General features: G+C 43.1%; 1 protein-coding gene across 4 annotated transcripts in view; it reads left to right on the forward strand.

The window, feature by feature from the left end:
• LOC121570085 (disintegrin and metalloproteinase domain-containing protein 15) overlaps nt 1-26,074 on the forward strand; it is a 33,860-nt gene extending 7,786 nt beyond the window's left edge. Inside the window, exons 4-25 of one of the 4 annotated variants that reach the window (XM_045208566.1) lie at nt 103-181; nt 361-437; nt 1,093-1,309; nt 1,475-1,540; nt 1,691-1,762; nt 2,692-2,861; nt 3,052-3,136; nt 3,278-3,426; nt 3,654-3,831; nt 4,382-4,474; nt 4,901-5,096; nt 5,522-5,630; nt 5,802-5,997; nt 6,171-6,248; nt 6,376-6,487; nt 6,688-6,847; nt 9,679-9,793; nt 19,010-19,075; nt 19,403-19,468; nt 21,479-21,547; nt 23,364-23,533; nt 23,692-26,074. In XM_045208566.1, coding sequence (XP_045064501.1) covers nt 103-181; nt 361-437; nt 1,093-1,309; nt 1,475-1,540; nt 1,691-1,762; nt 2,692-2,861; nt 3,052-3,136; nt 3,278-3,426; nt 3,654-3,831; nt 4,382-4,474; nt 4,901-5,096; nt 5,522-5,630; nt 5,802-5,997; nt 6,171-6,248; nt 6,376-6,487; nt 6,688-6,847; nt 9,679-9,793; nt 19,010-19,075; nt 19,403-19,468; nt 21,479-21,547; nt 23,364-23,533; nt 23,692-23,758 — 2,590 coding nt within the window. In that variant the 3' untranslated portion in view covers nt 23,759-26,074. The remainder of the gene's footprint in view (nt 1-102; nt 182-360; nt 438-1,092; nt 1,310-1,474; nt 1,541-1,690; nt 1,763-2,691; nt 2,862-3,051; nt 3,137-3,277; nt 3,427-3,653; nt 3,832-4,381; nt 4,475-4,900; nt 5,097-5,521; nt 5,631-5,801; nt 5,998-6,170; nt 6,249-6,375; nt 6,488-6,687; nt 6,848-9,678; nt 9,794-19,009; nt 19,076-19,402; nt 19,469-21,478; nt 21,548-23,363; nt 23,534-23,691) is intronic. The other 3 variants (XM_041881560.2, XM_045208567.1, XM_045208569.1) reach the window with 3 other exon arrangements.
• Nucleotides 26,075-26,423: the final 349 nt, after the last annotated feature.

A 26,423-nucleotide genomic window follows, 5' to 3' on the forward strand; every position in this document is an offset into this window, starting at 1 on the left:
GAAATCGTTGAGTTAAGACTTCATAGTTTCAGAAAGGGGTTTATCATCAGCAATAAAACATAGTCTGAATGAATGTACAGTAATCCTGTCCTCTCCCTGCAGTGATCTCCTGCCCAAGCCCCCCAATGTCTTCTACTACCTCCCTAATGGCACCGGGGTTTCTTTAGAGGAGAGCACAGTGGTAAGTATTGTATCTACATTTAACATCACTGCATTTTAGTTACTATACCACAAATGTGTTGTCAAATGTTCTGGTTGTTATAGGTAGGATTATTCTAGGGATAGTTATGAAATCGGCAAGTTAGTTCATATGAGCTTGGATAATAATGTCATTATATGATGTATTATGTTGTCTCCTAGACTCACTGCTACTACCACGGCTCAGTGAGGGGCTTCCCACAGTCCAGGGTGGCTCTCAGTACCTGCTCTGGACTCAGGTATTAATATCAACTTGACTATGACCTTACGCATATGCATTTCATTCTCTGTTATGTAATGGTTAATGCATTTAAAACAGTAAACTGATCTAAACAGGGGTCAGCCTTATCCCACTTAATTGCCCCCCTCAGTTAAACCGTTTGTGGTGCACTATATGGTAAACCTATTATTATAAATGTGAAGTCTTTACTAAGGGCACTTCACCTTTTCCTGCAGTACGGGCAACGTCATGGTTACGTGAATGGGGCGGAGTGATCGACCGTGAGGTGGCTTTAATCCAATCCAGATTAATCAGAAAGATCTTTGACCTCCTAAAGCATACTAATCCTCCGATTTGAGAAAGGACCAGTGTTTTAATCTGGGGTCCTTTCCGTTGGCTTGGATACTTTAGGGATATCCAAATGAACTTGGCGGAAATCCATGGAAAATCCTCTTGACCTTTATTTAGAGTTGGATTCAAGAGCTCTTTACTTGCGTGGGCAGACCGTGTGGCCATATACTCGGTTTAGGGTCATGTTTATGTAGCGAAGGTAATCTGATTGCTAGCAGAGCCTTGCACAATGTCCTCACCTGAAGTAACTGTATTTACTTGGAACTTGGACGCCATTTTGTGTCCCTGTTGAGTGAGTCCCTGTTTATTCCCCCCCCCCTCAGGGGCGTGGTGGCCATCAACTCCACCCTGAGCTTTGAGCTGCAGCCCGAGGAAGACCACAAGGACGAGGAGGGGGCAGAGGAGAGTGGAGGGGAGGAGGAGGAGGGGATGCACCTGCTCTACTCCACCAGACCTCTGGAGAGGGCTAGTGTTGGGGGCTGTGGGGTGTCCCATACGCCTGTACCCCCCATCCACGTCCCACCACAAGTCCCACACAGGGTGAGAGGGGCTTGAAGCACAATCAAATGTTTGTTTATCCTGGGATTGGAACTACTGATGGTTTTTGCCACTGCTGGAAATATCATACTGACTTCCCTGAACTGTCGACAACATACTGTACATTGGCCCTAATGTATTTTGTTTTCACTTTGCTTTTTTTTGCAGAGTAAGAGGGACATTCTCTCAGAGACCAAGTACATAGAGCTTGTGCTTGTAGCTGATCACAAAGAGGTAATGTACGATAAGGCTAATGTACGACAATGACCCATAGTGTAAGCAAGGCACTGACATAGCTGCACTTTGAAGAGACCCCAGTACATTTAGACCAATCCCATCATGTTCGGTCTCTGTTGTCCTAACCAATAACTGTTATTTTTACAGTACCTTAACTACCAGAAAATCAACAAGACTATCATCTATCGAATGCTGGATGTGGCCAACCAAGTAGATTGGGTATGTAACCTAACATTAAAGTGGCACTCCAGTCTCCTTTTCACATCATTTAACACCTGATTTACTTAACAAAAGCCACATCTCAATAAGTGGTCCAGGTAAGTCATGCCATGGCACAAGTGGGGGGGGTCTATTGCTCCTCTATTGTTCCTCAAGCAAGCGGGAGGCCGACGATATCACGGATTCCCAATAGACCAACTCCTTGAATGCCCTACTCCTTGAAGTTTGCGGGTGTCTAAAAAACATTCTTTAGCTAAAAACACATGTTTTCACCCTTTAGTGTGTGTATTTTACTGTATTTATACTTGGGATATCGCTTTTCAACAGTAAAAGTAAAACAAATCGCTGGAGGATGTCTTTAAGTATTTACCATATACACCCAGTTTATGAGGTACAGCACCCCGTTCACAAAAATGGTTCGCTCCTACAGACAGTGAGTAACGTGGCTGTGGCTTGCTATATAAAGCAAACAGACTGGCATTGAGGCATTCAGTTACTGTTCGACCACACCGGGTTCTACTATCAGCTAAAAACAAGAAGAAGCGGCTCCAGTGGGCACGCATTCTCCAACACTGGACAATTGAGGAGTGGAAAAACATTGCCTGGTCCAAGGAATCCCGGTTCCTGTTGTGTCATACTGATGGCAGAGTCAGGATTTGGCGCAGGCAGCATGAGTCCATGGCCCCATCCTGCCTAGTGTCAACGGGACAGGCTGGTGGTGTAATGGTGTGGGGAACGTTTTCCTAGCACACATTAGGTCCATTGATACCAATTGAGCAACGTTTCCATGCCCCAAATAATTCATGCTGTTCTTGAGGCAAAGAGGGGATCCGACCCGGTACTAGATGGGTGTACCTAATAAACTGGCTGTATATTTGTATTAGATTTTCATTGGTTTGTCATGGTTGGCCTCATCTACCCCTCTCTAGTTCTACCGGCCGCTGAGTGTGCGCGTGGCTCTGACTGGGCTGGAGATCTGGAGTGACCAGGATAAGATCCAGGTTGACAAGAGTCCCACAGACACCCTCAACCGCTTCCTGGAGTGGCGCACCAGAGAGCTGCTGCCCCGCCTGCGCCACGACAATGCTCAGCTCGTCATGTGAGTAGTCAAATGGACTTGGTTGAAGTTAATCGGTGCCTTTCTCACACCTGTACGTTATGGAAGCAGATTCATCCCAAATACATGTATTTACCAATAGTTTGTTTTGGCAAGAATCTGCTTCCATTGTGGATGGCCTCTTTGTGAAAATAGACTAACTATAACTGTATGTGTTTGTGATCTCTTCCAGGGGGGACTCATTTGACGGAACTACAGTGGGAATGGCATCTCAGTCTTCCATGTGCTCCAAGGACCGGTCAGGAGGGGTCAATGTGGTGAGTTAGTTAGCTTCAGTTAGGTTTATCAGTGGAGTACAGGGGTAACTGCCCCACAATGATAGTATGAGTCTGTGGTAATTGACTCTGTGTGTGTGTGTGTCTCTCTCTCTCTCTCTCTCTCTCCCTCTCTGTGGGCAGGATCACCTGGTCAGTGTGCTGGGGGTGGCGTCCACCATTGCCCATGAGCTCGGGCACAATCTGGGCATGAGTCACGACACAGCCGACCGGCGCTGCCAGTGTCAGAACGAACCACGCATGGGAGGCTGCATCATGGAGCCATCTACTGGGTGAGGGGCTAGGGGGCTATGGTGGGCTAGGTTTGACATACATTATAAATGCACCAGGCCATGCAAAGTCATTGATACAATACAGAAAGGATCAGTTCTGTACAGCTGTGATCCTCACCTGCCTTGTATTATGTTCGTTTTTAGGCACTTCATTTGAATGCACTTGTAAAAAGCTCTGAATAAGAGCGTCCACTAAATGTCTTGTTCTCTTTGCCCCTCTGTCCCAGGTTCATGCCAGGCCAGCTGTTCAGCAGCTGCAGTGCCAGAGACCTGTCCCTCAGCCTACTCCATGGTGGGGGGATGTGCCTCTTCAACGTGCCCCAGCCTGAGAAACTGCTGGGGGGGCCACGCTGTGGAAACCTCTACGTGGAGAAGGGAGAGGAGTGTGACTGCGGCCTGCTGGATGTACGTAGGACAGTAAATTGGATCCTCTTAGGGAGTACAGCATGGCTCACCATAGATGCAGGTTAAAGTTTATTGGTATGAATCTTGTCCTGGAGGCAGCACTGAGCAGTTTCCTCTAGATGGGCCAGCCGTTAAGTCAAAATTGGCTATATCATACAAAATTAATGGAAACAAAAATGTGCTTTTTGGTCTTAATATATGGTTAGGTATAAGGTTAGCAAGGTTTGGGTTAGGTTTAAAATCTGATTTTATGACTGTGACTCTGCCAGCTACTGACCAACCTGCAGAGCTGCCTCCAGGACAAGATTCATCCCAATGAATGCCAGCCTGCCACCATAGATGATCATTCAATGAACAGACTAAGGCTTTATGATTTAGGGCAGGGGACCCTCATCATACTAACGTATGATGGGGGTCCCTGGGTCGCCAGTTTGCCTGGGAGGGGGTCCCTGGGAAAGAAAAGGTTGAAGACTCCTAATTTTAGGGTTTAGGATTCATTGTATCACAATTAATTATGTATACAAATGTCTCTGTCGCTCTGCATGTCCAGGAGTGTAACGATCCCTGCTGCAACGCCACCACCTGTAAACTGGTTCCTGGAGCCCAGTGTTCCTCCGATGGTACCTGTTGTGACAACTGCAAGGTGGGCAAGCCTCTCTTCCTCTGTCTCCTTCAGTGGACCCTTATTGACACACACGCTCACTCAGTCACTCATTCAACCCCATCACTGAACACTCTACTGTACACCTACATTTTAATCAGCTCAGTTCGTTAGTCTCATATTTATTATAGCTAATTATATATGTTATAACTCTGATTTAAATTTAATGTAATATCTTATGTTGTTCTTGTCTATTACTGTTCTGTATTTGTCTATTACTGTTCTATATTTTGTCATGTATTTGTATGTTTTATGTGGACCCCAGGAAGAGTAGCTGCTGCATGTGCAATAGCTAATGGTGATACAAATAACTAAACTATTACATGATCTATCGCAAGAAGCTAAACAAAGATCCAAAGCATAAACCCCTTCACTAATCTACTGTCTATTTTCTCTCTCTTTGACCAGCTGCGTACAGGTGGATGGGTGTGTCGGCAGCCCCTGGGGGAGTGTGACCTCCCAGAACACTGCACCGGTACCTCTCCCTACTGCCCCCCCAACGTGTTCCTGCAGAACGGCGAGCCCTGCGAGGAAGGCTCCTCCTACTGCTACAGCGGCGTCTGCGCCAGCCTCAACACACAGTGCCAGATGTTGTGGGGACCTAGTGAGTTACACTGTTTGTCATATTGTCTGGACCCGATAACCATTGGGATTGATACCACTGTGGGGAGCTAGTGGCTAGTTATTGACTTGTTTCAGTACATTGACCAAGTACTGTAGAACCTCAAGAGATCCGAACCCCAGAGTTCTGGACTGAATGGTCAGCGGAACTGGAACTTTGAAAAAGCAACAGAGAATACTTCCCCAGACAAAGGGTTCCTATATATCATGTCACCACTAGTGTTTGATTGAAGAAACTGTTTTGGCGAGTTATTACGGTACATCATATCAAATCTTCATATGCCAAATGTTGCAGAGTTGGAGAATTGAGAATGGCTCATAAACTCCGGAGGCGGTGTTGTTCAGACACTTTTACTGTAGAATCTTTGATACATTTATGGTTGTTTAAACTCCCTTTTTTCTTTTCAGATTCCACCAGGGCTCCACCGGTCTGCTTTTCCTCTGTCAACAAACAGGGCAACAAATACGGCAACTGTGGCCAGATGGCCAACGGAACCTACATCCCCTGCCCTAGCAAGTAGGTACCACGTTCATTAGGGCACATCGTAGCAAAACGTTTTGCAACAGATAACAAAATAAGCATATTTTATTGGACAAGTTCATGTAGTCCCGCCCTGTTTCAGTCCTTTTTCTTCCATTTGGTGCCTAATGAACAATTCCATATGTCTGACTGTGTCTGACTTTTCAGAGATGTGCATTGTGGGAGGCTCCAGTGCCAGGGAGGCAACGACCGTCCGTTGCTAGGCACCAGTGCTGAGATCCTGACCACCAAAGTCAAATTTAACTACAGCGACTTTGTCTGCCGGGGAACCTACTTCCACCTTGGCGACGACGTCTCCGACCCTGCCATGGTGGCACAGGGCACTGCGTGTGGTCTTGGCAAGGTAGGCATCTCCTCAGCTATAGAAGTACAATGCAGAAGACTTTTGTTTTTGTGGAACGGGTAATTTGACCCTTTGGAATAGGGATATAGGAGATCTTTTCTCTGTTATCTGAGCTTACATAAATATCTAAAATGATGATTGGTATTACTGACCATGTAGTGGTTGTGTTTCAGGCATGTTGGAACCAGCGTTGTCAGGATGTGTCTTTGTTCGGCGTCGACAAATGTCAGAGCAAATGCAACGGCCACGGGGTGAGCAAGCCAGCTGCCAGTCTTCCCTTATAGGAGTTATATTGTATTGCTCACAATGGACTGGCTCATACTGTTGTTGATGTTAAATGAATAATATGGCTCAATATCCTCTCTCTGACATTGCCAGGTGTGCAACAGCAATAAGAACTGCCACTGTGACGTGGGTTGGGCTCCTCCAGACTGTAGGTACACGGGCCATGGAGGTAGTGTGGACAGCGGCCCTGCTAGAGTACCTAGAGGTACCTCACCCTCCCTCACCCTTCCACTGTTAACACACAACTTGACTGCACTCATAGATATACACTCCTCATCTTAATCAAATCCTTGAGAACTTGGGACACCGTATCAATAAAACTAGGATGAAATAAGTAACATGCACCCAGCTGTTATTCTATGTCTGCCATGATAACCATGACCACAATTTTTTCTGTATCTCCAGGTTCTGACCCGGCACGTGTGGCCTTGCTGGTCATCTTCCTCTTCGTCCTGCCGGTGGTTCTCCTCTTCCTCGCCCTGCGTTTCCCCCGCTGTCACCGCAACCTGCCCTGCCTGGGCACTGCCAGCCCCTTCCACAAGGGCACCGGACGCCAACCGAGCCGGTGAGAGCCCTGACCCAAGGGACACCAACTATGTGTTCACATATTAGTTAAAATTTTTATATAGTATGTATATGTTTGCGCAGTGCAGAAAACCGGTATCTGTATGGACATCATTTTGGCCATAGTGTTTTTTTTTTATAGCTATAATGGAATGAAAGGGGCTATAGCCAGTATGTGCAAGTTGGAATTGGACATGCACAAGGTTTATCTTGCACTTTATCACTCAATGGAGGTTAGAGTTAACTGTGTTTTTCCCTACCCATGATTCAATGGGGTCAGTGTGGCCCATAGTGAGAATTGGGGCTTGGTGTTTGCCGCAGAACAGGATAAAAGGTACTAAATGTTAAGGGTACAATAAAGCCATGGAATTAGTTTCCAGCTGCTCAGTTCTGGGCTGTGTCTTTACGACAAATCGTTACTGAAGTGCAACGTTAATACTTAGTGTTCCATATAACATCCAAGAGGCTCTCTAGTTTGCAGTTTGCAAAAATATCTGTGAACTTTGGTCCATATAAAAATTACTCACTATAATCTAAAGAGAGAGTGACTATATTTGATTGATCAGGTTTGGACACACCTACTCATTCCAGGGTTTTTCTTAATTTTTACTATTCTCTACATTGTAGAATATTAGTGAAGACATCAAAACTATGAAATAACACATACGGAATCATGTACAGTCGTGGTCAAAAGTTTTGAGAATGACACACATACTAATTTTCAAAGTCTGCTGCCTTAGTTTTGATGATGGCAATTTGCATATAGTCCAGAATGTCATGAAGAGTGATCAGATGAATTGCAATTAATTGCAATGTCCCTCTTTGCCATGAAAATGAACTTAATCCCAAAAAAAACATTTCCACTGCATTTCAGCCCTGCCACAAAAGGACCAGCTGCCATCATGTCAGTGATTCTCTCGTTAACACAGGTGAGAGTGTTGACGAGGACAAGGCTGGAGATCACTCTGTCATGCTGATTGAGTTAGAATAACTTCCCCCCTTCATGATCAGACTGGAAGCTTTAAAAGGAGGGTGGTGCTTGAAATCATTGTTCTTCCTCTGTTAACAATGGGTACCTGCAAGGAAACACGTGCTGTCATCATTGCTTTGCACGAAAAAGGGCTTCACAGGCAAGGATATTGCTGCTAGAAAGATTGCACCTAAATCAACCATTTATCGGATCATCAAGAACTTCAAGGAGAGAGGTTCAATTGTTGTGAAGAAGGCGTCAGGGCGCCCAAGAAAGTCCAGCAAGTGCCAGGACCGACTCCTAAAGTTGACTCAGCTGCGGGATCGGGGCACCACCAGTGCAGAGCTTGCTCAGGAATGGCAGCAGGCAGGTGTGAGTGCATCTGCACGCACAGTGAGGTGAAGACTTTTGGAGGAAGGCCTGGTGTCAAGAAGGGCAGCAAAGAAGCCACTTCTCTCCAGGAAAAACATCAGGGACAGACTGATATTCTACAAAAGTTACAGGGATTGGACTGCTGAAGACTGGGGTAAAGTCATTTTCTCTGATGAATCCCCTTTCCGATTGTTTGGGGCATCCGGAAAACACCTTGTCCAGTGAAGAGCGCTACCATCAGTCCTGTGTCATGCCAACAGTAAAGCATCCTGAGACCTTTCATGTGTGGGGTTGCTTCTCAGCCAAGGGAGTGGGCTCACTCACAATTTTGCCTAAGAACACAGCCATTAATAAAGAATGGTACCAACACATCCTTCGAGAGCAACTTCTCCCAACCATCCAAGAACAGTTTGGTGACGAACAATGCCTTTTCCAGCATGATGGAGCACCTTGCCATAAGGCAAAAGTGATAACTAAGTGGCTCGGGGAACAAAACATCGACATTTTGGGTCCACGCCCAGGAAACTCCCCAGACCTTAATCCCACTGAGAACTTGTGGTTGATCCTCAAGAGGCGGGTGGACAAACAAAAACCCCACAAATTCTGACAATCAGCATTGATTATGCCAGAATGGGCTGCCATCAGGATGTGGCCCAGAAGTTAATTGACAGCATGCCAGGGCGGATTGCAGAGGTCTTGAAAAAGAAGGGTCAACACTGCAAATATTGACTCTTTGCATAAACTTAATGTAATTGTCAATAAAAGCCTTTGACACTTATGGAATGCTTGTAATTATACTTCAGTATACCATAGTAACATCTGACAAAAATATCTCATAACAGTGAACTTTGTGAAGACCAATACTTGTGTCATTCTCAAAACTTTTGACCACGACTGTAGTAACCAAAAAAGTCTTAAACAAATCAAAACATATTTTATATTTGAGATTCTTCAAAGTAGCCACCCTTTGCCTTGATGACAGCTTTGCACACTTGAATGAGTACGTGTGTCCAAACTTTTGACTGGTACTGTATGTTTTTTGAGGAAACAGCTCAGATACTAACGATGCACTTTAAGAAGGATATAACGACGAATTAAAGGGAAACTCACCCCAGTTTAGTTCCCCATTTCTTGAATGTTTTATATAGGACTCCTTTTAGAGCCGGTTTCCCGTGTAGTAATGCTTACTATTCTGGAGAGTTTCAGTTCTATAAGCTTATTTTGAGCATTACTTCTGTCAACCTCATTTTTATTTATACTGAACCACTACAATGACCTCTGACTCTTCAGAACCAGAACTGATTATTCCCCTAGGCTGTAATAAAATGTATATTAACCTGTGTATTGTAATCATACACCCATTCTTTGAGGGCTGGACCAATGTTATAGAGAAACGTCATATTCTTAACTCTTATGACATTGCCCAGCACCTCCATTATTGAAATTGTGGTATGAACTTTATGTTAATGTATGTGTGTGCTGTCTCCCAGGACCCCGGCCACAGAGCGAGTGGATGCTCGTAACGGGGAACAGGTCCAACCTCTGAGGTACCACTGGAGCCGCCAGAGTGACATCCAAATGACCCTGTCTCCACCTTCTAACAAGGTACCACGATGACCCACCCTGGCCTTCCCTGGCTGTCACTCAAATTGTTTTTCCACCTACACTGTTCCTATGTGCCCCTTGTTACAGGTACATGGAATAGATAACACTGACTAATATTAGCCATTTAGCAGACCTCAATCGCTCTGCGTTGACCCACATGAAAAAATACTACCGTTTACTATAGAATACTATAGTACTTACTGTAGAATTCTGTAGTAAACTTTAGTAAACTGTAGAATAGGGATTAACATGGGTTACCGGGATCCCTTGACTGTCCCAGGAACACACATTTCCCGAAAAAATTTAATGACGACCCGGAAATTTACAAAAATTGTCGGCACTAATGCAATTCCACAAAATACACAACATGTGCAGCATCAGATTAGCAACATATTTAATAGCACATTATCCAAACAGGTTGTCGCATGGTAGCCTTTAGTCTAGCATATTTACTTCACACAAAGTCGCCATAAATTCAAAGCACACGCATATTTGCCACTGCTTGACTGCACACGCAACCCGAATTTAGTTAATGAACCCTACAGGAAACCCCTACAGTATAGCCTATAAAAGAACGTGTGCCTCTTTGAGCTGTCATTGTGACTCTTCAGACAGTCACAAATTTGATAGGCCTATGCACAATTTATTACATAGTCATCTCTGTCACAGACATTAAGTCTGTGGGTAGGCATGAGGGAAAATATATTCTCCTGTCCTAAATCCTGACTCCTGTCTTGCATGAACTTTATTCTGTAATCCGTAGGTTGCATTATCAAAGCACGTCTCTCGCCTGTGCATGTCAAAATACCGCTATAACATTTCCCCTGCTTCTCGGACTTGCTGCCCATATGAGAGCTTTGGTAGAGAATGTGTGCTCAACAAACAATATGAGAGTAGATACAGTGCCTTGCAAAAGTATTCATCCCCCTTGGAGTTTTTCCTATTTTGTTGCATTACAACCTGTAATTTAAATGGATTTTTATTTGGATTTCATGTAATGGACATACACAAAATAGTCCAAATTGGTGAAGTGAAATGAAAAAGATAACTTGTTTCAAAAGATTCTAAAAAATAAATAACGGAAATGAAGCCCCTAAATAAGATCTGGTGCAACCAATTACCTTCAGAAGTCACATAATTAGTTAGATTGCACAAAGGTGGACTTTATTTAAGTGTCACATGATCTGTCACATGATCTCAGTGTTATATATACACCTGTTTTGAAAGGCCCCATAGTCAGCAACACCACTAAGCAAGGGGCACCACCAAGCAAGCGGCATCATGAAGACCAATGAGCTCTCCAAACAGGTCAGGGACAAAGTTGTGGAGAAGTACAGATCAGGGTTGGGTTATAAAAAAATATCAGAAACTTTGAACATCCCACGGAGCACTGTTAAATCCATTATTAAAAAATTGAAAGAATATGGCACCACAACAAACCTGCCAAGAGAGGGCCGCCCACCAAAACTCACGGACCAGGCAAGGAGGGTATTAATCAAAGAGACCAAAGATTACCCTGAAGGAGCTGCAAAGCTCCACAGCGGAGATTGGAGTATCTGTCCATAGGACCACTTTAAGCCGTACACTCCATAGAGCTGGGCTTTACGGAAGAGTGGCCAGAAAAAAAGCCATTGCTTAAAGAAATAAATAAGCAAACACGTTTGGTGTTCGCCAAAAGGCATGTGGGAGACTCCCCAAACATATGGAAGAAGGTACTCTGGTCAAATTAGACTAAAATTTAGATTTTTGGCCATCAAGGAAAATGCTATGTCTGGCACAAACCCAACACCTCTCATCACCCCGAGAACACCATCCCCACAGTGAAGCTGGTGGTGCCTCTCTTGGTTTTTCATCAGCAGGGACTGGTTAACTGGTCAGAATTGAAGGAATGATGGATGGCGCTAAATACAGGGAAATTCTTGAGGGAAACCTGTTTCAGTCTTCCAGAGATTTGAGACTGGGATGGAGGTTCACCTTCCAGCAGGACAATGACCCTAAGCATACTGCTAAAGCAACACTCGAGTGCTTTAAGGGGAAACATTTAAATGTATTGGAATGGCCTAGTCAAAGCCCAGACCTCAATCCATTTGAGAATCTGTGGTATGACTTAAAGATTGCTGTACATCCAGCGGAACCCATCCAACTTGAAGGAGCTGGAGCAGTTTTGCCTTGAAGAATGGGCAAAAATCCCAGTGGCTAGATGTGCCAAGCTTATAGAGACATACCCCAAGAGACTTGCAGCTGTAATTGCTGCAAAAGGTGGCTCTACAAGTATTGACTTTGGGGGGGTGAATAGTTATGCAATTTTCTTTTTTTTTAATTTATTACTTGTTTGTTTCACAATAAAACAATATTTTACATCTTCAAAGTGGTAGGCATGTTGTGTAAATCAAATGATACAAACCCCCAAAAAATCCATTTTAATTCCAGGTTGTAAGGCAACAAAATAGGAAAAATGCCAAGGGGGTGAATACTTTCACAAGCCACTGTATGGATACTTTGAAAACAGAGTTGTTTCTCGTTAAGATACTTTGATATTTAAACTATTTCCACTCTTCATCTACCTGTTATTCATGAGCTGATCTGCTATCCGTATAATCATCAACTTGATTTTTGCCAAATATAGGAAATATTCTGTCATTCGTTGAAGGTTATCTAGCAAGCTTAGCAACTTTAATCATTTGACTTTTGTTTGACTTTTGTTACAAAGTTTGTATGATTCAACAACGCTATACTCGGGGTGTGCTCTGTGCGTCCTGAGCGCGCTCTGTGTCTAGATGGCCTACTGCTGAAGTTTGCTGAATTAATTGAGGTACATAAGGCTCAACATTTATGAACGGCCTGTTTCGCAACTCACAACAATGTAATTGGTGATCAGACAGTTACTCTATCATTACTAAATATCAGTGTAATTTGCTCTGAAATCTTTACTCTCTTATTTGGGGAGAACCCTGGCATAGTGACCATATCTTGGTTTGAATCTTTTTTATATGGACACTTCCAATTTTTGCGCTATTTCCCGGGACTTTCTCGGGGATAAATATGAATTATTCCCGGTATTGAAACTTGTCTGGAAAATATTAATACCTACTGTAGAATACTATACTACACACTGTAGTACAGTGGGTAAAAAAAGTATTTAGTCAGCCACCAATTGTGCAAGTTCTCCCACTTAAAAAGATGAGAGAGGCCTGTAATTTTCATCATAGGTACACGTCAACTATGACAGACAAATTGAGATTTTTTTTCTCCAGAAAATCACATTGTAGGATTTTTAATGAATTTATTTGCAAATTATGGTGGAAAATAAGTATTTGGTCACCTACAAACAAGCAAGATTTCTGGCTCTCACAGACCTGTAACTTCTTCTTTAAGAGGCTCCTCTGTCCTCCACTCGTTACCTGTATTAATGGCACCTGTTTGAACTTGTTATCAGTATAAAAGACACCTGTCCACAACCTCAAACAGTCACACTCCAAACTCCACTATGGGCAAGACCAAAGAGCTGTCAAAGGACACCAGAAACAAAATTGTAGACCTGCACCAGGCTGGGAAGACTGAATCTGCAATAGGTAAGCAGCTTGGTTTGAAGAAATCAACTGTGGGAGCAATTATTAGGAAATGGAAGACATACAAGACCACTGATAATCTCCCTCGATCTGGGGCTCCATGCAAGATCTCACCCCGTGGGATCAAAATGATCACAAGAACGGTGAGCAAAAATCCCAGAACCACACGGGGGGACCTAGTGAATGACCTGCAGAGAGCTGGGACCAAAGTAACAAAGCCTACCATCAGTAACACAATACGCCGCCAGGGACTCAAATCCTGCAGTGCCAGACGTGTCCCCCTGCTTAAGCCAGTACATGTCCAGGCCCGTCTGAAGTTTGCTAGAGTGCATTTGGATGATCCAGAAGAGGATTGGAAGAATGTCATATGGTCAGATGAAACCAAAATATAACTTTTTGGTAAAAACTCAACTCGTCGTGTTTGGAGGACAAAGAATGCTGAGTTGCATCCAAAGAACACCATACTTACTGTGAAGCATGGGGGTGGAAACATCATGCTTTGGGGCTGTTTTTCTGCAAAGGGACCAGGACGACTGATCCGTGTAAAGGAAAGAATGAATGGGGCCATGTATCGTGAGATTTAGAGTGAAAACCTCCTTCCATCAGCAAGGGCATTGAAGATGAAACGTGGCTGGGTCTTTCAGCATGACAATGATCCCAAACACACCGCCCGGGCAACGAAGGAGTGGCTTCGTAAGAAGCATTTCAAGGTCTTGGAGTGGCCTAGCCAGTCTCCAGATCTCAACCCCATAGAAAATCTTTGGAGGGAGTTGAAAGTCCGTGTTGCCCAGCGACAGCCCCAAAACATCACTGCTCTAGAGGAGATCTGCATGGAGGAATGGGCCAAAATACCAGCAACAGTGTGTGAAAACCTTGTGAAGACTTACAGAAAACGTTTGACCTGTGTCATTGCCAACAAAGGGTATATAACAAAGTATTGAGAAACTTTTGTTATTGACCAAATACTTATTTTCCACCATAATTTGCAAATAAATTCATTAAAAATCCTACAATGTCATTTTCTGGATTTTATTTTCTCATTTTGTCTGTCATAGTTGACGTGTACCTATGATGAAAATTACAGGCCTCTCATCTTTTTAAGTGGGAGAACTTGCACAATTGGTGGCTGACTAAATACTTTTTTCCCCCACTGTATACCTTGGTCATGTGTAGTAGTTACTATAGAATCTCGTAGTATACTGTAGAATACTATAGTATTATCCGCAAAAACACCACAGTTTAACTATAGTAATACTACAGTATTTAATTTGCATATACCTCACCCATTCACATTCCCATCCCCATATCCCAATTTGTGCCACCCATGAGTGAAAACCTACATGCCAAGTATAAACTGTACATTCTGTTCCCTACAGGTTATAGATAAGAGCAGAAGCTCTAAACTATCCGTTCAGACTCCAGTCCTACGTACAGGTTATGGAAATGTTTTAGTATTTGTCCAATAGGTTTCCTCAAGGAGAAAGCCGCCAATTCTATGTCAAAGATAATAAAACAAAAACACTATAGTATTTTAGGCTTGGGCAGTATATTGTATACTGGGGTATTTGGAAATAGCCATGGGATGGTTTTTCAATACTGTCAATATCGTTGAAACCATTTCTTTGAATTGTTTTATACATTTGAATATTTGTAGTTACTTTTTAAGGTACCTGCAGTCAACTTGTGCAATACGTTAGGAGATAAAGAAGATCGCGTTCTTCATTTCACCTGTCACATTCTTTTTCATTATGAAGCTTACCGGTAGTCCCAATCACATGGTGTTTGTTTACAAGCACTCAATGAAGAGACACCGGAGCCTTGTGAGTCACTCACTGTTGCGCAGCACACGCCAGGTGATCTAGTTACAGTATGGAATTCATAACTAAATGTTTGACAGCTAGATATCTTATAACAATGAACTGTCTAAATGTGCTCAATACTCTGTAGTTGTGCATTTGGTTTGCTAATTTAATTGCTAGTTATCTAGTAGCCAGCAGATCCGACCCGCTTGCTTACAGTTGCAATGGGGTCAGACAACATTCCTGTGTAGATTAAAACGTACCTCAATCCAGGGATGAGAAATGTGTTGTACTCCAAATTGTCCCACAGTTGGGATAATAGGATAATTCGGAGTACAACGCATTTGTCATCCCTGGAATGAGGTACGTTTTCTGAGCCATATCTTGTGCGTACTCCGTGGTGTCTTAATATACACAGGAATGCTGTCTGACCCTAGTGCAGCTGTAAGCCAGCAGGTAGAATTTTCTGGATAGTTATCTAGCTAAGTGGTTAGCTTCTTGCAAAGTCAGCATTGCTAACCTTTGGATTACAGAGGCTCAATGTGGTTTGAAAGTAGCACCCCTTGTGTTCAGTGACGGTATTACAGAATATCCCAGGATGGCACAAGGTCGGGATGACAATCTGGATACCACCGAAGCCTATAGTATATAGTATTATGTTTTAACTATAGTAATACTACTGCATTTATACTATAGTAAATACTACAGTCCTGTCCACAGAAACAGTAAAGTCCGCAAAAACACTACAGTGAATACTATAGTATATAAATATAGTAATACTACAGTATTTACAGTGCCTTCGGAAAGTATTCAGACCCCTTGACTTTTTCCACGTTTTGTTAAGTTACAGCCTTATTCTAAAATTGATTAAATTGTTTTTTTTCCCTCATCAATCTACACACAATACCCCATAACGACAAAGCAAAAACAGGTTTTTAGCATTTTTGCTAATTTATAATATAAGCTGAAATGTCATATTTACATAAGTATTCAGACCCTTTACTCAGTACTTTGTTGAAGCACCTTTGGCAGGGATTACAGCCTCGAGTCTTATTGGGTATGACGCTACAAGCTTGGCACACCTGTATTTGGGGAGTTTCTCCCATTCTTCTCTGCAGATCCTCACAAGCTGTCAGGTTGGATGGGGAGCGTTGCTGCGCAGCTATTTTCAGGTCTCTCCAGTGGCTGGGCCACTCAAGGAAATTGAGACTTGTCCCAAAGCCACTCCAGTGTTGTCTTGGCTGTTTGCTTAGGGTCGTTGTCCTGTTGGAAGTTTAACCTTCGCCCCAGTCAGAGGTCCTGAGCGCTCTGGAGCAGGTTTTCATCAATGATCTCTCTTACTTTGCTCTGTTCATCTATGCCTCAATCCTGACTAGTCTCCCAGTCCCTGCCGCTGAAAAACATCCTCACAGCATGATGCTGCCACCACCATGCTTCACCGTAGGGATTGTGCCAGGTTTCCTCCAGACGTGACGCTTGGCATTCAGGCCAAAGAGTTCAATCTTGGTTTCATCAGACTAGAGAATCTGTCACCTCCCTGACCAAAGCCCTTCTCCCCCGATTGCTCAGTTTGGCTGGGCGGCCAGCTCTAGAAAGAGTCTTGGTGGTTCCAAACTTCTTCCATTTAAGAAAGATCCTTCAATGCTGCAGAAATGTTTTGCTACCCTTCCTCAGATCTGTGCCTCGACACAATCCTGTCTCGGCGCTCTACAGACAATTCCTTCGACCTCATGGCTTGGTTTTTGCTCTGACATGCACTGTCAACTCTGGGACCTTATATAGGCAAGTGTGTGCCTTTCCAAATCATGTCCAATCAATTGGATTTACTACAGGTGGACTCCAATGAAGTTGTAGAAACATCTCAAGGATGATCAATTGAAACAGGATGCACCTTAGCTCAATTTCGAGTCTCATAACAAAGGGTCTGATAATAAGGTATTTCTGTTTTGTATTTTTTATCAATTTGCAAAAATTTCTAAAAACCTGTTTTTGCTTTGTCATTATGGGGTATTGTGTGTAAATTGCTGAGGATTCTTTTTTTGTTGATCCATTTTAGAATAAGGCTGTAACATAACAGAATGTGGAAAAAGTCAATGGGTCTGAATACTTTCCGAAGGCACTGTATACTATAGTATTTTTTCATGTGGGGAGCTATTACTGAATGTTGCTATGTTCTAGACAGGTCTATCTTGTTCAAGACTCTGATGTTTTTGAATTTGTAGAGGAGGACGAGGCTACATGCGTAGTGGGCTGTAAATTGTACCATCTCAGATTGGCCTGAAGAAGGGGAGCGTAAAGAAAAGGAAAAAAAGCATCTAGCACATTAACATTAACTACACTGAACAAAAATATAAACGCAAAAATGTCAAAGATTTTACTGAGTTACAGTTTATATAAGGAAATCTGTCAATTTAAATGAATTCATTAGGCCCTGATCTAGGGATTTCATATGACTGGGAATACAAATATGCATCTGTTGGGCACAGATACCTTAAAAAATTAAAGGTAGGGGCATGGATCAGAACCAGTCAGTATCTTGTGTGACCACCATTTGCCTCATGCGTCACATCTCCTTCGCATACAGTTGATCAGGCTGTTGATTGTGGCCTCTTGTTACACTCCTCTTCAATGGCTGTGTGAAGTTGCTGGATATTGGCGAGAACTGGAACACACTGTCGAACAAGTCGATCAAGAGCTTCCCGAACATGCTCAATGGGTGACTGGTGAGTATGCAGGCCATGGAAGAACTGGGACATTGTTAGCTTCCAGGAATTGTGTACAGATCCTTGCGACATGGGGCTTTGCATTATCATGCTGAAACATGAGGTGACGGCGGCGGATGAATGGCATGACAATGGGCCTCAGGTTCTCGTCACGGTATCTCTGTGCATTCAAATAGCCATCAATAAAATACAATTGTGTTCGTTATCCGTAGCTTATGCCTGCCCATACCATAACCCCACCACCACCGTGGAGAAACTGTTCACAACATTGACGTCAGCAAACCGTTCGCCCACACGACGCCATACATGCTGTCTGCCATCTGCCCGGTACAGTTGAAACCGGAATTAATCTGTGAAGAGCACACTTCTCCAGTGTGCTGGTGGCCATTAAAGGTGAGCATTTGCCTACTGAAGTCTGTTACGACGCCAAACTGCAGTGAGCTTCCCTGATAGTTTGTGCAGAAATTATTCAGTTGTGCAAACCCACATTTTCATCAGCTGTCGGGGTTGGCTGGTCTCAGACGATCCCGCAGGTGAAGAAGCCGGATGTGGAGGCCCTGGGCTGGTGTGGTTACACGTGGTCTGCGGTTGTGAGAAATTAACATTAAATTATCTGGCAACAGCTCTGGTGGACATTCCTGCAGTCAGCATGTCAATTGTATGCTCCCTCAACATGAGAGATCTGTGGCATTGTGTTGTGTGACAAAACTGCATATTTTAGTGGCCTTTTATTGTCCCCAGCACAAGGTGCACCTGTTTAATGATAATGCTGTTTAATCAGCTTCTTGATATGCCACACTTGTCAGGTGGATGGTTTATCTTGGCAAAGGAGAAATGCTCATTAATAGGGATGTAAACAAATGTGTGCACAACATTTTAGAGAAATAAGCTTTTTGTGCGTATGGAACATTTCTGGGATCTTTTATTTCGTCTCATGGAACATGGGACCAACACTTTACGTGTTGCGTTTATATTTTTGTTCAGTGTATGTTCTCAAGTAACCAACTCATATTTTCTCAATCTGAGAGTTGCATATGTTCTGCTTAATTCAAATAACTAACTTACCCTCCAATGCATGTTTCCATTGGCTGTCAAAATCCTTTGCCTCCTGTTTTCTCCTATCAGGTTCAGGACAGACCTGCTCCGCCTACTAAGCCACTCCCCCCTGACCCTGTCTTAAAACAAGCCCAGGTAACCTGGCCTAGGCCTGTGAGGTGATGGGTAGCTTGAAAAATGCCTGTGTGTTCAATGCAATGAGAATCTCTAACTTACTAATTATTATTTATCTATAAGCATCCTTATGTTTTCTAGAACTAACATTCTGTGTCTTTATGTATGTGTAGTTGCAGTATAATAGTGAAGTCGTGTTTGTTCCATATATCCATCATTAGATGTGTATTAAGTTTTATTATGAGTGATTCCAGCCTAAATATTGAACATCAGACCGTCATTGAGGATCTTGGTTAAATGGTCCTAAATGTATCACAGATGTTTTTTTGTTTTTTTGTGCTGCTTCAGTTGGCCAAGAAACGGGCAGCCCCCACCAAGCCCCTGCCCCTCGACCCCAGCCCCCCTAACAACCAGGTACAGTCAGAGGCTGCCATTAATGATGAGGTTAGGGGCATTGCAGTGCTTGAGGTGTCACTACAGACCCGGGTTCGATCCCAGGCTGTGTCGCAGCCGGCTGCGACCGGGAGACCCATTAGGCGGCGCACAATTGGCCCAGCGTCATTAGGGGAGGGTTTGGCCGGCTGGGATGTCCTTGTCCCATCGCGCTCTAGCGACTCCTTGTGACTTCGGTCGCCAGTTGTACGTTATTTCCTCCGACACATTGGTGTGGCTGGCTTCCGGGTTAAGCGAGCAGTGTGTCAAGAAGCAGTGCGGCTTGGCAGGGTAGTGTTTCGGAGGATGCATGGTTCTCGACCTTCGCCTCTCCCGAGTCCGTACGGGAGTTGCAGCGATGGGACAAGACTGTAACTACCACTTGGATATCACAAAATTGGGGAGAAAAAGTAAAATAAAACATTTTAAAAAAGGATTCTATAATGATATGACATGTAAGTCTGAATGGAAACCTGCATGTACAGGGTGACTTAAATGTATGTTGAAAACCAACCACAGCATTACTTAGATTACTTAGCATTACTTCCTGGCATGGGGGGAGCATGTTCCTCCTTTTAGCGCCAACAGTAGCCACAGTGTCTAATGGTTAATTAACAAGGGTTTAATTTGGACAAGATTAACTGTTTAGATGTGTAAATCTGTCACTTAGCGAAATAACCCTCCACATGAGCAAACTCTCTATCCCCAGCTTAGATCTGGAAGAGTAGCCTATGTGCTTAGACACAATGATTTAACTAGTTGACAAAGATCATGGCTCCACACACCAGAGTTGTTTCTCTCTTTATTTCTAATCACTTTCATAAATTGTAATACTTTACTTGAATCTTCTGTGACGATGCCTACAAAACACTGTAGGCATTATTACATAACATTAAAATCTAGAACTACATATTTAATTAGCTGAAGCTCTAGAATCAATGTACACTGAGTGTACAAAACATTAGGAACAACTTCCTAATATTGAGTTGCACCCCCTTTTGCCCTCAGAACAGCCTTGAATCGTCAGGTTATGGACTCTACAAGGTGTCAAGCATTCCACAGGGATGCTGACCCCAATGCTTCCTATAGTTGTGTCAAGTTGCCTGGATGTCCTTTGGGTGTTGGACCATTCTTGATACACTCTGGAAACTGTTGAGTGTGAAAAACCCAGCAGCGTTGCAGTTCTTGACACACTCGAACCGCTGCTCCTGGCACATACTATTATACCCTGTTCAAATTTTTTGTCTTGCCCATTCACCCTCTGAATGGCACACACACAATTCATGTTTCAATTGCTCAAGGCTTAAAAATCCTTCTTTAACCTTTCTCCTCCCCTTTATCTACATTGATTGAAGTGGATTTAACAAGTGACATCAATAAGGGATCATAGTTTTCACCTTGATTCACATGGTCAGTCTGTCATGGAAAGAGCAAGTATTCCTAATGTTTTGTACACTCCGTATATATTCCCTACCACTGTTCCTCAAAAAGTATCTTATGGTCATTGGTCAAGTTGCTGATTTTTAAGGTTTGTTCAGTGTGGGTAAATTCATCTAATCTGTATGGCTTTCAGGAGCACTGGTGTCGATCATCTTTCCCCCTCATCTACTTTCATGATTGGAATCTGTCTTGTCAATAGTAGCGTAATGGATACTATTCCTTTACTTTAGAGTGCATTTGTTTCCTGCATGGAACTGAGCATGATGGCGAATGAATAGAGGTAGCTGTCTCATCTCTGTGGTTTGCTAATAGAAATGATTATTTGTGTCTTTGATGTCTCATTGCATGAGAATTCATCTGACGTTTTGTTGTTTTCATCGTAAAAATGTAACATTTTTGGAGTATTGTGACACTTCTCTGTGGAGTCTAATTCAGTACTCTGTTGGAATACCTGAATAGTCCCTTTCCATTGATTGGTCTTTTCCACCCCTCACTCTTTTCATTCTCTCCATCTATTCCTCCTGTTCTTCTGTTTTCCGTCCGTTATTCTAGCCATCGTTGAGTCGGCCGGCTCCTCCCACCAAGCCTCTACCCCCTGACCCTGTGCTAACAGGCAGCCAGGTACCAGAGTAGCATGTGGGCATTGGCAGTGGGTCTGATTGGTTGATTAATGTGATATGTGTGGTTGGTTGGTTAATTGATTGTGGCGGGATTGAATGGTTGATTGGTGGGATTGTGTGGTTAATTGATGGGTCTGTATAGTTGGTTGGTTGATTCGATGGATTGAATGATTTGAGGAAATGAATCTAATCAGACTAATCAAGCTTTAGTGCAGTATTGTATTGCTTAATTTACAGTTCTATGCAAATGCAGACTTCTGATAAAAAGTATTTAATATTCACTCCAGTGGAAGTGTCTCTAAAAAGTTGGTTAAAAAAGAATGCACAGCTAATCTATAGCTATAGCTAATGGCAATGTTGGTAACTATTTGGAGAAAAAATATATATTTTGGTGAAATTAGCATTTTATTGTTAAAGTAGAAACTGCATTGTATTAAAGTGTGATACTTCATTTGCATAATAAACCATGCTTAATATATTGGTGCCGTGTAAATACACTCACCGGCCAGTTTATTAGGTACACCACTCCGTTCACGAAAATGGATCGCTCCTACAGACAGTGAGAGTCATGTGGCCTTGGCTTGCTATATAAAGCAGGCAGACAGGCATCCAGTTACTGTTCGATTGAACGTTAGAATGGACAAAACGAGTGACCTAAGCGACTTTGAGCGCGGTATGATCGTCGGTGCCAGGCGCACGGATCCTGTATCTCATAAATGGATGCCTTCAAGGGCTTTTCACATACAACAGTGTCTAGGGTTTACCGAGCATGGTGCGACAAAAAAAAACATCCAGTCAGCAGCAGTCCTGTGGGCGAAAACAGCTTGTTGATGAGAGAGGTCAAAGGAGAGTGGCAAGAATTGTGCAAGCTAACAGGTGGGCCACAAACGGACAAAAAACAGAGCAGTACAACAATGGTGTGTAGAATGGCATCTCGAAATGCACAACTTGTCGATCCTTGTCACAGATGGGCTATTGCAGCAGACGACCACACCAGGTTCCACTCCTATCAGCTAAAAACAAGAAGAAGCGGCTCCAGTGGGCAGGCGATCACCAACACTGGACAATTGAGGAGTAGAAAAACATTGCCTGGAGTGGCCTGCGCAGTCCCCAGACCTCAACCCAATAGAGCATCTTTGGGTCGAGAATGAACGGGCTGTTCGCAACATGAATGTACCGTCGTCCAATCTGCAGCAACTGCATGATGCCATCGCGTCAGCATGGACCAACGTCTCTGTGGAATGTTTCTGACACCTTGTGGAATGCCCCAAAGGATTCAGGCTGTTCTGGCGGCAAAGGGGGGTCCGACCCGGTACTAGATGGGTGTTCCTAATAAATTGGCCGGTGAGTGTAGTTTGCATCGTCCATGTACAAGCAGGCAACATTCAACACGTCAATGTCAGAGAGTCGCATACATTATTTATAGTTCTATTGGCGGAACAGTTAACTAAACCAAAAGTGAATCAATTATATCTACATTTGGTCTAGAGCAGGGATGGGCAACTCCAGTCCTCGGGGTTGGAGTGGTCACATTTTCTTCCCATCTCTAGCAAACACATCTGATTTAAACTAATTGCATTTTAAACTGAAGATCATTACTTGATTATTGTAGTCGTGTGTTAGCTGGGGCTGGGGCAAAAGTGACACCAATCAGGCCCCCGAGGACTGGAGTTGCCCATCCCTGGTCTAGAGCCCTCAATCTTCAATTGTCTTGTCTCTGTTACCAAAACTCTATGTGATGAGACGGCTATAATCAACTAAATTCATCCTGTGTCACACCTGGATTCTATTATATGTTTCTGTTGTATTTTATTCAGGCCCCTGGACCACCCAAAAAAACACCAGCCCCCAGGAAGCTCTTGCCTTCGGAACCGCCGTCACATCCCACCCACCCTGGGTACGCTGCATCTTGTTCCCCCCTGCAACATGGAGCAAGTATAACTTCAGTTCCAGCTGTTGGCCCTCCTGTTGCAGCCGTCCCTTCCAGGTACTTCAGTGACTGTATTGTTCGGCTAAATTGATGAATGTATAGATGTCAGATGAATGAGCAGATAGACATATACAATTGGCGTTGTGTAGTATTGTAGCAAAAGCTGGAGGTGACCTTCTTTTCCATCTTTCTATATCCCTCTCTATCTCACATAGACGTGCCCCCTTACCTCCCGTACGGACGTCACAACCCAGAAAACCCAACTCGACACTTCCGGTTTAACCGACAAAGATCCACAAAACCAATAGGATTCTGAGATTCTCTTAAACCGGACCTGACAGCACGAATTGCACTGATTCAGCCAAGTGTTTTATTATGGAGACCCTTATAGGACGGCTCAGAACCCAGATGTCTCCAAACGAATGCTGCATTTCACTCTCCCTGCCCCCCAAAGTATTTCCTATTGTCTTCCTCCTGAGAGACTGATAGGTGCCTTGGTTGGTTGCCTGCCGTGTTGAGACAGATTGGGGCTCCGAGCAAAGCGGAGAAGGTCTGGAATGTTCAGTCGGGTAGATCCGTTGGCCATTAAGAAACTGGATGGATGTAGTTAAGTATCCATCAAAGAAGTAACACTACATGAAAACTGTGTGGCTTTTGACATTAACTGACAATTACAAAAACGGATGTCTACACAGAGGGTAAACTCAATAGAGATTAAAGGCCCAGTACTGGTTTTATGGCACTTGCACATTTGAATGTGCCCTGTGATGCTTCAGAACAGCTTATTACTCTTCTACTTATAGGTTGAAGCCCAAGTCATCCTCCCAATCTGACTGTGGCCACCACTTTTGCACCATTTTGCAGTATTTTATTTTAAGTGGCTTGGCTAATGCAGGTCTCAGGAAACGAGTCCTGACCACCTCTTGCTCTCTTTCTGGAATAAAGAAGCATATCAACACTTTCATTCACCGCAATTATTCCTTTGATCTCCATCACAATGGTGTCATTGAGGGGGAGGACCTTGCATGCAACCCTCTCTGACTAAACCTTGAGATTAAATGAGAATAGTGACACAGAACTGTAGTTGTTTTCAGTTGCAGAGCAGTACAACTAACTGTAACTGCAGAACTGTAAATACCATAGAATTGGAACTTGCCTACTAGTTTTAATTCTACAATAAGGACTATTTAAAAGCCAAAGATATGGATCTCAGGAGAAGTGAGGGGGGAAGTAGATTGAACCTTGTGAAACGCGAGGTCACTTCTTCGAAGACTGACCTACGCTGTGACAGAAGGTCGGTTGCCTTTTTTGTACCTTTGGTGATCAGTTGTGTGACGTACCAGTGTTGGCCCAAATGAGTTCATTGCACTCTTAGAATGAGGAGCTCTTTTAAATGAGTCTTCACATATTCAGGTGAATTAAAACCAAGCCATGGGATTCCCTTCTTAAACTGGGGAAACACACCGACAGAATGTAAGAAGAAAACGATAGGCTCACACTTTACATTAAGTCACAGCAATGCCATGTAGTTACACCAAATATTATTTTCTCAGTCTTATTTCATGTAACTAGATTGGAAATTAATGTAAAACATAATTTGTCACTTATCCTTTTAGTGCAATTCAAGCATTGTTGTGTGTTCCTTGTCTGCAGTACAGCTAGTTACCAAAGTAGTTTGAGTAACTACATGGTATAAGGGCAACTTAATATAAAGTGTTGTGATGGTAAACCACAATATCAGTATGACTCCTCCTGAAGTGGTGGGCCGCCAGTACAGGGGCTGTATGTCAACAGGCAACAGTATTTATTTTGCCTGGATGTCATGAAAGTGTATTTCATTTCTAGTTAAGGATTGTTTTCCAAGTCAAAACGTCCTTGTTTGTCTTCTATTTAAGGTTGTTTAATGTGATTAATTCCAAGCCTTATGAGTTTTAAGTTGATAGCACTCTCTTTCAACTCTTATGAAGCCCAAGTGGTTGAATTTGACAGCACTCCACGGCAACATACAGCAAATAGATGATTTTGAGTATCAATGGTGGCCTATTTATTCAAAGAGAACTTGGCTCGCAGGTATGATAATTGAAATTGGTAACTGATGCTCTTCATTCTTTTGAAATCTGCCAATAATTATTGGTCATTTGGATAAATTAGTACTGGTATGCAATATACATTACAAGCATTTCAGATCATTTGACTGTTAATTATTTTGATTAATTACTAAAGTTGTCAACTTTGATTATGAAAACCTCTAAATGGCACATTATGCCTTCCATCGGTCCATTTGCTTTAGAATTTTTAAACGTCCTTTTTTGACCTTCTACTGACTGATCTGTCCCAATGTTCTGAACACACTCACTCTCAAACACACTCTCCCTTTGGTTCTATTCATATGTCTTACATTTCTAATACGTCTGATTATCAGTATGAGAACACTCAGATGTAAAATGAATTGTTATGAATTTAGCTCAATGCAATGATGGGAGTGTCTTTTCAGGAGACAGTTCTATGTTGACCTCTGTCTGTCTGAAGTTTTCCTACTGTCTCAATTGAGACGTACACTGCTGCTGAGGGAAATAAAACAGACTGCGGGAAAAGTGACTGGTTTTGTTGGCTGCTTAATTTTCCACATTTGTATTAACCTTTTGGGCTGACTTACCCTTTCACACAGTGCTATCACAGCACTGGGTGTGCAACTAAGTTGAAACAACACTGAGTGCTTGGGAAGGAGGAAGGGGTTCACTGGCTGATGATGATAATAGCTTGCATGCCAATTTGATCTCATACATTCTTCTCATACATGGTGTGAGTGTGCGTACTGTATATGCATGCAGCCTGGATTCGGAGTGACTGGTTTCAGGGGATGCAGATGTAAGAAATGATGTCATGTCGCTCTCACATTTAACACCGAAGGAAACAGAACATAAATAGAGGACTTGATTCTGAGAAG

Source organism: Coregonus clupeaformis, chromosome 28 (assembly GCF_020615455.1).
Source record: "Coregonus clupeaformis isolate EN_2021a chromosome 28, ASM2061545v1, whole genome shotgun sequence".
Classification (NCBI taxonomy): Eukaryota; Metazoa; Chordata; class Actinopteri; order Salmoniformes; family Salmonidae; genus Coregonus; species Coregonus clupeaformis.